The 13,632-nt window shown below is 39.7% G+C and overlaps 1 protein-coding gene across 13 annotated transcripts in view; it reads right to left on the reverse strand.

Moving 5' to 3' along the window:
* Nucleotides 1-667: 667 nt before the first annotated feature.
* Nucleotides 668-13,632, reverse strand: part of POLD3 (DNA polymerase delta 3, accessory subunit) — a 51,128-nt gene continuing 38,163 nt past the window's right edge. For all 13 annotated transcript variants that reach the window (XM_049098871.1, XM_049098869.1, XM_049098874.1 and 10 more), the window contains 3 exons: nt 8,154-8,266; nt 6,700-6,775; nt 668-1,170 (listed from right to left, as the gene is read on the reverse strand). In XM_049098871.1, the coding sequence (XP_048954828.1) occupies nt 968-1,170; nt 6,700-6,775; nt 8,154-8,266 (392 nt within the window). In that variant the 3' untranslated portion in view covers nt 668-967. The remainder of the gene's footprint in view (nt 1,171-6,699; nt 6,776-8,153; nt 8,267-13,632) is intronic.

Below are 13,632 nucleotides of genomic sequence, written 5' to 3' on the forward strand. Positions count from 1 at the left end.
TACAGATGAACAACATCTGTATAAAAATGTGTGCTTTATCTCTTCCTCATTACATTCCTGGAAAACTGCTGTTTCTGAACATTCAGGTTCCTCAATAAGGAGAAATTTTACTCCATTTCACTGCCTGGGTTTTACTAAGTATTCAGAGTGGGAGAGGGGAGGAGACAAAGATCACAAAGAGCAGTGTAAAGCATGCCCTGTGTCAGCAGCATGGCAAGGTCTCTACTGTCGTCAATGCTAACACTAAGTAATTTCTATTTGTGCTCTGCCTGAGGCTTTTCCCTACTTACTAATTGCAAGTGAAGGTCCAGAGAGTTTTTGTGAAAGGGGGAGAACACAAGCAATGAGCTGGTCTGTAGCCAAGTGTCAGTGTACTTTATAACAGAGGAAGAGAGGATTAGAGGATTACGGGGAGATTTTTGTTTCAGCCTTTAGTCCAACCAAGATTTAAAAGACTTACAGAAAATGGCTTCACACAGAAGTACGGTAGTGGGAAAGAGGTTACAGGGGGAGTGGTAAACATGTCGAGTAAACTTCAGGGATAAATGAAGACCCACACAAGTCCACAGAATGCAAAGGAACAAGGAGGAATACTTCCTGAGCCATAAGTGCTCAGGGCGCAGGGTAGGTAGGGCCCAGTGAATGAGCAACTAACTAGCTTCAGTGATAATTCTGAAACCTGTTATAATTTATTTTTGGAGTGAATTCTTCTCCAGAACAGGTCAAAGATTGTGCTTAAAAAAATGTCCTTAGAACACATAACAGCTTCTCAAATATTCTTTTTGCCTCTTGCTTCCAGGTGCTTTCCCTTTGGTTAAAACCAGAAACAGTGTAAAGCTCACAGGATGGAAGAAGTCTTTTGATACAGGCAAGGTGAGGCACAGGATGAACTTACACAGTAAGTGAGACTCTGCCTTGGTCTTCTCCCTTGACCACTCCACACCTCAGAACTAACAGAGATGGCTGTTCACTTCCTCTGGAAGAAGCCGGTGATGGATACTTGTCTGTTGGCTTTGCCCAGAGCAGCAGTCCCTTTCTTTGGGCCCTTTCGTTCTTCTTTGGGTTCTTTTTTCACAGTCATAGTGGAGGGTCTGTGTATGGAGGAGGTCTTCATCTTAAGTTCTTCTTCACTATCTGTGCAGGATTCACTCTCATAGACTTTTTCAGTCACTGGCAGAAGAAGGAAAAAATGGGATAGGAATGGGTCAAGTCATTTAGAGCACTACTATTAAGAGAATGAGATGTCTCATTCACTCTGATTCCCTAAGACCCTCTGATCAAGGCGAGTGTGCTCACCTGGTACCAAAGCTTTCTCCCACCAGGAGATCACATCCGGCCACAGGTAGGAAGTACAAATCCTGAGCTCACATGGCCTCAGAACCAACATTCATCCTAACTGTCTCACTGCTATGTCCCATGCCTTTCAATGGGCCATTATCATTTGATTGCCCAAATTCTGCATTTGGGTCCTGGTCTATGCTAGCTAACTTCCTAAATTCTGCACTGGAACTGTCTATATTTCAGATACCTACTTCTACTTCTACCTCTATCCCTTGACTTCTTCAGTTTCACTTCCCTGGCCAACAGTGCTTGCCTATGTCCACTGCTGGTTTCCCTGGCCCTAATTTCTGCTCTATATGCCAGTCCCCATTCTGTCTAGCTGGGCGCACAGTCATGGACCCTCCTGGCTAGTTCTATCCTGATATCACCCACTCTGTATATCCCAAGTACAAAGAATTATAGATTACTCAATTGTTTGATTCTTAGGTCTGAATGACCCAAGACTTAGCAGTGGTCTACATCATAAAGTTAACTGCCCCAAGCAAATTCAATCATAGGACAAACTTGATAGTTTTAAGTAAGGACAATAATAAAATGAGAAACCAAAGTTACCAATTCTTTTAACTCCCTATCAGCCAAAGGCATATTTTGCCTTCTCTTACATCAATAAAATTCACTGACCCCTCCCCAAAGGAAAACTTTGAAAAGAAGTATATCAGTGAGCAGTCAGTACAAAGAAGCTGAAAAGGGCACAAGCAATAACTTCCAACAATGAGGTCAGACTGATGAGGGTCTCTTTAGTATTACTGTGGTACACAAACCAAACAGTACAATGCCACCTTCCTGTGACTTGAGAGAGCTGCAGCAGCTGTATAACCAGTTGTATTAACCTCTAAATTCTTTCTCAGCCTTAATGGCTGCAGCCAGAGGTTGAAGAGAAGCAATAAGGGAAAACATCTCCTCTTGGTTGAACACAGTAACCTAATATGCATAATAAATGCTCAAACAATTGAAGTGAAAGGTATTTTTCCACTTAAAGAACAATAATAGGTTCAAGCACTTAATTAATTAATTTTTATAAAGATTTTATTTATATGAGAGAGAGAGAGACGGGAAGGCAGAGACACAGGCAGAAGAAAAAGCAGCTCCATGCAGGAAGCCTGATGTGGGACTCGATCCCAGGACCCCAGGATCACACCCTGAGCTAAAGGCAGATTTTTTTTTTTTAAGATTTATTTATTTATTCATGATAGACACACACACTGAGAGAGAGAGAGAGAGAGAGAGAGAGAGAGAGAGAGAGAGAGAGACAGGAGGTGGGGGAAGCAGGCTCCATGCTGGGAGCCCAACGTGGGACTCCATCCCAGGACTCCAGGATCCCGCCCTGGGCCAAAGGCAGGCTGAGCCACCCAGGGATCCCCTAGGCAGATGCTTTAACTGCTGAGCCACCCAGGTGTCCCAATTATTTATTTTTTTAAAAGATTTTATTTATTTGAAAGAGAGAGAGAACATGCGGGGGGAGAGGGGCAATGGGAGAGGGAGAGAGCAGACTCCCCACCAAGCAGGGAGCCCAACGCAGAACTCGAGCCCAAGACCCCAGATTCATGACCCAAGTTGAAGGCAGACACTTAACCAACTGAACCACGCAGGTGCTCCTAATCAATTATTGATTGTTCTTTTTAATAAAATATACAATTTATATTTAATTTATATTTTTATTTATATTTAATAAATTTATATTTAATAAATTTATTTATTATATATAATAAATATATTTAATAAAATATATACAATTTGATACAAGTCAAATTGTTCTAGAGGCAGTGGCTTTGGAATCAAACATGTCTGCATTTTAGTATCAGTCTGGAACTAGGCTTGAGGGGCTCAATAAAGTGTGTCCTTCTGCCAAAAAAAAAAAAAAAAAAAGAACTAGTATCAGTCTGTCACTTATATATTCTCAAACTTCTGATGTGCATCAGGATCACCTACAGGGCTTGTTCAAACAGATTGCTGGACTGTATTTCCAGAGTTTCAGATTCAGTAGGTCAGGGATAGAACTGAGAATTCGCTTTTCTTTTTTTTTAAATTTTATTTATTTATGAGAGAGAGAGAGAGAGGTAGAGACAAAGGCAGAGGGAGCCTGATGTGGGACTCTATCCCGGGTCTCCGGGATCAGGCCCTGGGCTGAAGGGGACACTAAACTGCTGAGCCACCCGGGCTGCCTGAGAATTCACTTTTCTAACACGTTCTCAGGGAATGCTGGTGCTGCTGGTCTGGGGACCACACTTTGACAATCACTGTTCTTTCCTCCCCTGTAAAATGGGGTAACACTGCCTCACAGAAAGTACGGATGCACCTAGTAATCTTAGGGCAAGTACCCCTCCATGCTATTTTTCCCCCTCATAATGGGAAAGTCATATTAGAGGTAAACTGGCTGTTGGCAGTGGAGCTTCCTTTCTCTGTACCCATCTAATCCCACTAAGGTTGAATAATTAATGATTCCCTCCTTAAGAGTTTTTAGGATCTGTCATTACTTTCAAGAGCCTAGAATTCATTTTGTTGATTCCTGTCAACTTAGAGGTGCTACACACACACACACACACGCACACGCACACGCACACACACAAGTATTCTAAGGCCTTATTACTCAACTGTGCTCCACGGACCAGAGGCATTAGAACCTCCCATGAGTTTACTAGAAATGCAGAATTTCAGATCCTGCCTAAGGGCCTCTTGAATCAGAATTTAGATTTTATCAAGATCCTCAAATAATGCATATACTTAGACAAGTTTGAGAAATGTTGCACTAAGATACTTAAGGAATTCCCATGGCATACCTATAGGTTCAGCAATTATGATCCCTGAACACTACCACCATCTTATAGACAAATTGAAAAGATTATTGGAACAAACTTATGAGCTACTATTTACTCAGTATCTTCAATTAGGAAAGTATGAGAGTCACATGCAGATATAGAAAAGAAACAACTTACTAGTAGTTGTTAGCGTAAGACTTGCTCCTTCATAAGCTGTATTTTGTATTCAAATGGCAGCAGGTCTATAATATTAAACTCTAAAATCAATTAGCTCATTATTTCATTACTTATTACTGAAACCACTGGTTGTCTCATTGCCAATCTGTGCAATGCATTGCTTGGCGGGGGGGTTGTTAAAAACCAGTGAGGGCAACACTGACAAAGTTTCTTAAGCAGCACATGTGGTATACACCGAGAGCTAAAAGAAGGATTTCTATATTGAAAGCTGTAGTTATTTCAAATTACAAGACAAAGGAGATTTCAACTTAAAGATATAGAACTTTTATTTTATTTTAACTGAATAACATGCAACTGGTCTATGCTGCCACAAGACAACCCAATTAATGTGGGTAATATCAGAATTATTCTCCATTCAAACGTTTTGCTCTTGGAAATCCACCTCATCCAGAAGTCTACCCCAAACTTATCTCAGGGGCTCAAATCCCTAGTCCCTGCAGCAAAATCACAAAAAGGGAAAGATCAGTTTTTAAAACCCCCATACCAACTCTGATCCAACATAGGACAGGGCAAGCCCCCTATGCCGGTACACTTGGAATAGTCCAAACAGAGAGAGGAAAGCACAACTCCTTTGTTGGTAACAGGAGCCAAGATTCATTGGTTGAGTTTGGACTAAAAACCTTAAAAAAAAAAAAAAAAAAAAGTGCTATGTGAGCACAGTTTTCTTTGTTGCATCCAAGGCTCTTTATAGTCCTGTCTGGAGACAGGAGTGCAAAAAGCCCACATCCTATACCTGGCCCAAACTTGAGTACTGTTTTGAACAAAGCAATAGGTAATTAGCCACAAACTCCCAGTGAATGCTCACAATGATATATCTCACGTTTTTCTTTTGGGGTAGAAGGAGGAAAAAACTGGCACTGAGCCTTTTGTCCTCTTAAATTTAAAAGAAAAGAAAAATAAGAATTTCAATAGTAAATATATATAATATCACCAATAGTCAAACAAACAAAAAAAAAGGCCTGAGAATATACTATCAAAAGACTGAAAGCAGACAAAACCAAACAGAACGAAAAACCAAAAATCCAACCCTGCTCAAAGTCCAGAATTCACAGGCTCACAAAAAATTTGGCACTGAAAAGACAAATTTCCACATGTAAGGAATTTTATTCCCTGATCATCTGCTACGATTAAAACAGCACAGGCCTTTTCAGAGGGGTGGGAGGTGGGGGAACAATGAGATGGAGCTCACACTAGTTCTCACAACTACATATCCTAGAAAAAGTGGATTCTTTGGAGTTGATCAATCTTTTTAGGATGTAAGTTTTGAACCAGAAAAGGAAAATCAAGAAAGGGAAAAAATACTTTAGGAGAGCAAGTGCCACAGGAAGGGAGAAACTACAATTATGAGTTAGCCAACTTATAAGAGGTTCAGGAGCCTAAGCCCACAACCTTCTCTAAACAGAGAAAGACAGCACCAGGACTGGAGGTTGCATGGTGAAAGGCCCACAGAAACTTGGCTCAACTAGGGAAGGGTAAGATAAGCTTAAGCAATGGCTGGAGAATCACTTATAACTCAAAGTCTAAATTCTAATACCTCTCTAGGTCACCATAGAAAGCCTGTGACTTACAAACAGGAAACAAAGGAAGTGATGTGGAAGAGTCAAACCCCTCTGTAGAACAAATGGGACAAAATACCAAGAAGACTCTTGACTCTCTTCAGAGTCTCATCATCTGTGGGGCTTCTTTTCCACTGTTCAAATGTATAAAACAACCATTGTAAAAAAAGTTTCTCAACGTCTGTAACATCTTAGGTTGGTACTATTTCCACCTTGAAAGTGTGTGTGTGTTTTTTTTAAAGATTTGACACACACACAACACACACACACACACACATACACGGAGAACGAGCAGGTGTGGGGAGGGGCAGAAGGAAAGAATCTCCAGCAGACTCCCTGCTAAATAGGGAACCTGATACCAATCTCGATCTTATGACCCTAGGATCATGACCTAAGCCAAAATCAAGAGTCAGACGCTCAACCGACCGAGCCACCCAGGTGCCCCAAAAGTGGTTTTTAAATGTTTCTTCATCTGCATCTTCACAACTCCACATACACATAAAAAATGGATATTTTACATCCATTCCATAGATCAAGAAACTCCCCACCAGAGGTGATGTGACTTTCATCCAAGATCTCAAAGCTCATTTCTATAGCATACGGCCCAAATAAGGACCCACGTCCTGACTTTAGTTGTAGTGTTCTCTATACTCTGCTACTCAGAGTGTGTGCCACAGACCAGCAGCACGGCCTCACTTAGGGATGAGTCATGTGCACACTCAAGTTCAAGGAGCACTGCTCTGTATGAGATTACGAAGCCTCTTTACAGTAATAGCTCTATCTCTAGATTTGGAGCCAAAAACTCTTACCTATGCAGCCTTCCTCATCCACAAAGGTTTTTGATTTCAGCACCCGTTTTCGTTTTCTTTTTTCTCCACTTGAGCTCTTTAAAAAAAAAAAAAAAAATCACAGGGAGATCAGAGGTTACAACATCCAGCCAACCAATTAATCTATAGAGAAGAATAACAAAAGCTTTTTAATCTATAACAATCACTCTCCAAATATTTATTCCATGATGATAAAAAGTTGAATGAGGAACTCTACCCATTTCCTTTCAGGACTAGTCCTACCACTCAGACAAGTTCTGTTCTTATACACGCAAGCTGGATGTTTAATTGTTTATGAGATGAGAAGCACATTCAGCAAAGAACTATGTTCATTTGGGGATGCCTGGGTGCTCAATAGTTGAGCTTCTGCCTTTTGGCTCAGGGTGTGATCCTGAAGTCCCAGGATCGAGTCCCACATTGGGCACTCTGCATGGAGCCTGCTTCTCCTCCCTCTTCCTATGTCTCTGCCTCTCTCTGTTGTCTCTCATCAATAAATTCAAAAATCTAAAAAACAACAACAAAACTGTTCATTCAGTCAACAAACTTTGGTTGAGTAGTGTCGGCCCCATGGCTGAAAAGACCAATAGGACAAGGACTCAGTCGGGGAGAGAAATAAGACAAACAGACCTCCGCAGTTCACTGTGGTAAGGTCTTTAATGGAGGGCGGTGGCAGACATTATGGGAGCAAAAGGGAAGGCCCCTAAACCACATGAGAGGTCTCCAAGGCATCCCCCCCTTGCTGTAGATACTTGCTATTTCAGCCTCGACACTGCAACATTGCCTCCATCTAATTTAGTCTCACATAGGTTATTACTAGTATCAATTTCCTTTCATCTTCACTGGTCTTTTATCCATTTTCTCTTCAGCTAATGAATAAATCAGTGCAAAATTTAAATAACAGTCTTAATATAATTAAGGAAAACTAATAGTCATAAAAGGGGAAAAAAAAAAAAACTTGTTAGCACCCCTTTCCTCAACTCTTCATTATCTACACTAATAGATACAGACAAGGTGCAGTTGAAGATCATTCAAAACTGTATTTCCCCATTTGTTACCAGCTTTTCTCACCTTGCCCTGTTCCAGGAGAGTTCATGAAGAGCAATAAATGTATATAAGTTGCAAGCAAGACCTTATTTTGCACAATTTCAACAGGAGTTGGGTAGCACAGCAGTCCTGATGCTAGAAGTCATGAAAAACAAAACTCCCAGGCCTGACCTCTGCAACCTTCCTAGGATTCTGCCCCTTTAGCCAAACTCTCACTTCAGGTGAGAAGAGAGGGAATGCCAGTCTATAGTACCTACAGAAGAGCAAAATGAGACAAGAGCCCTCTACTGGTATCTGTGAAATGTACAGCAGCATCTGATTCAGCAAAGGAGTTTCAGATCCTTGGGAGACAAAGGACAGATGGAAAGGCAACCATCCCAGTACAGTTTTACCTTGACGGAAGGAGGCTCTGGCTCAGTCTTTGGCACTGGTTCAGGAGGTGGAGAAGGAGGAGGAGGTGGGGATGGTGACTCAGCTTCATAATCCCCAGGAGAATCTGCTATAACTGAAATAATGAAATAAGCTTAGATAAGAGAGAGAGCTGTGGTACTATGTGGTACAATACCTTCTCCAGTGGCTTTTTAAACTTCCACATCCAACAAAAGACATTTTGCAAGCAGTAATTCATGACAACCAAGGGCTCTGCAGTTATATATCTTTAAAATACACTTTTTCTTCAGGCATCTAGGTAGCTCAGTCAGTTAAGTGTCCGACTCTTGGTTTTAGCTCAGGTCATGATCTCATGGGTTGTGGGATGGAGCTCCCTCTGGGTCTCTGCCTGAAGATTCTTTCCCTCTGCCCCTTCCCCTGCTCACTCTCTGTCTCCTTCTCTCCTTGGAATAGATAGATAAATCTTTAAAAAAAAAAAAAAAAGAAACACATTTTCTTAATTTTATACAAAGAAAACGAGAGAATTAAGAATTACTAAAGCTGGAATATACCTTAGAGATCATCTTATCTAAACTTTTTACTTTACAGGAAAGTCAGGATATAAAGTTGTTTTACAAATATCTGTTGATCATGTACATGTGTCATGTATTCCGCTTGTATTTCATTTTTTCTCACAACAACCCTAAGAGACAAATATTATTATTCACACATTACAGTTGAGTAAAAAGAGATTCAAAGAGGTTAATTAACTTGCCAAGATCACAGAGCTTGTAATTGAGGCAAGAGGTTTTCAACCTCAGTCAGTCTGATGCCACAGCCTTACTATCCCAACTATCCTGTGTTGCCTCACCATTAAGGGCAGACATTTTCTTTAAGTGGATATAATGCTCGGATTATACCAAATATTCCATGCTCGGGTTATATCACAGTCTTTGGGACTGTGATATAAAGATTATTTGCAATCACCTAACATGTTAGATCAAAAATTCCCAGCTGACTTTAAGAGCATAAACTTTAGAAGAAAAACCACTTTGAAATATTCACAATTATAATTCTAACAACTTAAACTGGCTCAATATTGTATAGGGCAATTATTTCTAGTAATTTTGGTACACTGTTCTCCTACAGTGAGATTGGCAGGAAAGAACACTTTTAGGAAAGAAATATTGACCTGGAAGTGGTATCACCCGAGAAGAGAGAGAATCACCAGAAGGATCCCACCATTCCGGAACAGTTCCAGAAATACTGGTCTTGTATAAAGTCCATGAGAGAGGAAGTGAAAATCCTCAGCTGACCTATTGCTTAATCATCACAAAGAAATTGCTGGTAAAAAGACTGGGTAGCTGCTTAGCCTCACCTGCTCCCTGAATCTCCTGGCTGTATTCAAATTCTTAGCACAAGTCTTGGATCTGAAATTCTCCCAACTGATTAGGTCAGTGTTAAAAATTATGACACTGGAGGGTTCAAGGCCAAATGACCTAAAGAGGTGAAGTACAACAAGAGCCAGAATGAAACAATAAATTATACACTTCAGTATGAAATGGGCCCCAAAACTTTATAAGCTCTGGGAAGCAAGAGTCAGAAACATATGAGGAAAGTGGTCCAGCTAGCAACCCAGCTGTGGGAAGCTAGAGAACATGACAGGAGCTCAAGTAAGCAAGAGCAAAGTCAAATAACAGAACCAAGCTTCTATTTTTCTAAAGGTATAGCAATTAAGAAAACTGTGTCACATGTTTTACAGGGGCAGGAGGAAAGTTTACACAGTGAGGAAGCCAAAGAAAAGGAATCCAGAGTACTCACAGTAATAAATTTAGTTTTAATTCTATTTCCACTTCAGTAACCACAAAAACACTTAATCCTAGTGGCACCCTCTAAGACCCCTCTCACGACACTGTATGGAACTGTTTGTTTATCTAGCTCCCCCTCTGACTCTAACCTCCATAGAGGCAGAGACACCACAATTCCCCTGGCACTGAACACAGTATTTTTAATAAAGGAAAACAATCATTTTCTGAACTAAATTTGGGATGAGGGGCTTCTGGGTCAAAGAAGAGTCAGCATAAACGTCCCTCTCCCTTCCCACATCCCCCAAAAGAGAATCATTACAATGATGGTGATGGCAAAGGAATGAAATGCTGTGAACCTGCCCCTCCACCCCTATCCCCACTATAACAGGGAAGAGAAAAGAGAGAGCCAGGAACTTGTAATGAATAAGAATTTTCAACAAATTCCCAGAAGATGGAAGGCAGATGGGAGAAAAGTCGACAAGAGAAGCATCAGTCAATTAGATGAGTCAGACAGGAAAGGTTACTATCTATTACAAAACTTCTATTTTATTTAATTTTTCAAATTGTGTCTCACTTTAAGAAAATCTTTTAAGTAAAATATTTTAAGGAAGGAAGGATGGGGAAAACAACTAGAATCTTCTGGGCTTTACAAACATTAATCATTCATTTTCATAATAACCCAACAAAAATCACTATTTCCATTATTTTATTTACCTGAGATTCAAAGATTTTTAAAAATTTGGCCACATTCATATGCTATAACCCATGTTTATCTACTTTAGTTTTTACCATCAGGGCATTCTCCCTTGATATATTTTTAGAGACATAAGCATAAGGAATGTTTTACATTAGTGTATTTTAAAAATATTTGTAATGAATTTGCAGCCCTTCAGATGAAAAGGTACTCAGATGGTAAATGCTAACACTTACCCCAGGAAAGCAACCTTTATCGGGGCAGAATAAGAACTGTGGTAAAACTAATTTCAGGGATCCAGCAATGTAATCACTGTTTAATCAATGAGTTCTATGGCAGAGAGAGATAATTACAATTCCTGGAAATCAGTCATAGGTTCCTAGGAAATTTTTTAAACTATTTATATGACTCTAAAAAGAGGAAGGTCATTTGCTTAACATTCTCCATAAGCAATTTGCAAAAACTGAAAATGTCAGCAAAAACTTAAACATATCAGTTAAACCTATTTCTTTCTAGCAATGTGGACATTACTCTTAATGTGATTTCTTTCTGGGTCTGGCCTCTCTTGCTTTATAAACAGAGTACGTAGAATTGCTAAAGGTGCTATGACTGCCATGAAGAGAAACAAAGGAAAAGTCCCCTGAGTAGTTAAAGATGAAGTTGAACAGAATTTCTAAGAGACTTACTATTGTTTAGCACTTACAGAACACCTCCATAGAAAAAGTGGGGTGAACTGTAAGAAAACCTGCTATATCAACCACTGTCCTGGCACTGTTGATGTATCTTACTTGATGTTCATAAAAAACCTACACAGTGTGCGATAACATCCTCAATTTAGAGATAGGGAAACAAGGAAGTGGAGAAATTAAACAATCTGCCTAAAGTCACACAGTAAGTGGCAGAGGTAAGATTTAAACCCAGGTCTGTTTGACTCCAAAGTCTCTGCCATTTCCCTTACTCCTGTTGCTCATCTACTAATTTCTAGCTGAAGTCAGCATACTGAATAGTATATACTGGTAATAAAATGGTAATAGGTTAGAGACTATGTGAAGGTTTAAAATAAAAGCCCATTGGCTTTGAGACAAACAATTCAGGAATAAAATGGCAAAGGTTTATGTATTTAGTCAGATCCTAATTATCTTTTCTAGATAAAAAATCTGAGCCTCTCATCTATAGTCTTATTATTTTTTAAAGATTTTATTTATTTATTCATGAGAGACATAGAGAGAGAAAGAGGCAGAGACATTGGCAGAGGGAGAAGCAGGCTCCATGTAGGAAGCCCGATGCGGGACTTGATCCCGGGACTCCATGATCACGCCCTGGGTCAAAGGCGGTGCTAAACCACTGAGCCACCCAGGCGTCCCTATATTATCTATTATTATGGGTTATCCACTTCTATCACATTTCTTCTCTCTTCTTTCCAAACTAATAGCCCCACTCATATTTCTAATCACCCACAGGTACTATTTTTGTGGGCTAAGGATCAGAACTACAGAGATATTTCAGAAGTACATAATGAGTGCTTAACCACAGTAATTCCTTGACTTAGAGGTGACTCCTTTCACGAAAGTATCTAGTTTACCTTTTCTAGTACATTAGGCTGCTGGCTTGAAAGACTCTTCCAGAATCTTCCCCAAGGCCTTTTCCTGGTTGAAATAGGGAAGACTATTCCAATTAGCACATATCTCTGTTACTTCCTAATTATTTTCCCCATGTATCTGCATGGAGTTGCCTCCATTTCTCCATAATTCTTAACTAGTCAGAATGTTTCTTGATGGTTCTTGTTGCATCCACATGTTTGGGTATCTTCTTTTCAGTAGTCTTGGTTAAAGCATTTTGATAAAGCACATGCAATGAGTATATAGCAACTGTCGCTCTGGGATGCTCACAATGCCCTATTTCTACCTATTCCAAAGTCATTAAATAATCACAGCTCTGGTAGGCACTATACCTCTCACAGGATATCAAAGGCCATAAACTCCATGGGTGACAGGCACTAAGGAGGGCACTTGATGGGATGAGCACTGGGTGTTATATGTTGGCAATTGAATTTAAATTAATAAAAAAAGCCTATAACCTCCAACATGTAAGCATGGCTATTAGGATCTAAATCCATTGAAGAGTCAAAGATGTACCTCTATCACAGATTTAATTTCCTTGTGTAATTTCTTAGGTCTGTTCATCTCTTTTGCATTACAGTCATTTGTTTATACAATTTGGTTTTTCACTCATTTGTACATATACCGTTGCTGAGTTGCTTTGGGGAAGCCTCCTCTGCCATTTTCAGATCTTCCAGCAGTTTCTGGTAAGAGTAGAGTCTAGCCAGTTTATTTTGTCCCACAACAGCAGAACAGTTTTTTTTTTCCATATTTGTTATTCTTCTTTAATCTCTTTTAGCATCAGTTTGTCTTTGTACCTTTTGCTGAATTCCTTTGGACTAGATTTAGATTTCTCTAACCCCTCAAAATCTTTTATACCCAGCATGGCAAAAAATCATGGAGAACTGATTACAGAAACTCAAGCTTTTCATCACTGTTCTCAAAGCAGGGTAGAAGTCATCTGGCGTATCAGTTCAACCAAGGCATCTTTCTCCATAGCAGCCTATTCTTTCTTTACACCTTCATTTACACATTTACACTCTTTGGGAAGAGATCTTGGTATTAGAATACTTGATATTCTTTGAAAAGGCACATTAATTTTCCAGGTAAGAATCTTGTCCTTATTCTATTTATCTTAAAATAGAGCCCACAGCCTGAAACTGAAAGGGTTTATGGTTCCCTTTCAACAATGAACTATAGATTTTTAATCTTAGCACAGTTATACTTATGTGGTGCAGAACACCACTGTACCACCTCCACCCTTGATGCCTACCATATTACCCATTTTAAAAGACTGACATGAAGTTGGCCAAAAGCATATCCCCATTTCATTTTCTAAAGAGAAAAGGTCTTTGATAATATATATAATAATAATCCTTATTCTCTTTCATATTTGTTATTT

This window comes from Canis lupus, chromosome 21 (assembly GCF_003254725.2).
Source record: "Canis lupus dingo isolate Sandy chromosome 21, ASM325472v2, whole genome shotgun sequence".
In the NCBI taxonomy this organism is placed as follows: Eukaryota; Metazoa; Chordata; class Mammalia; order Carnivora; family Canidae; genus Canis; species Canis lupus.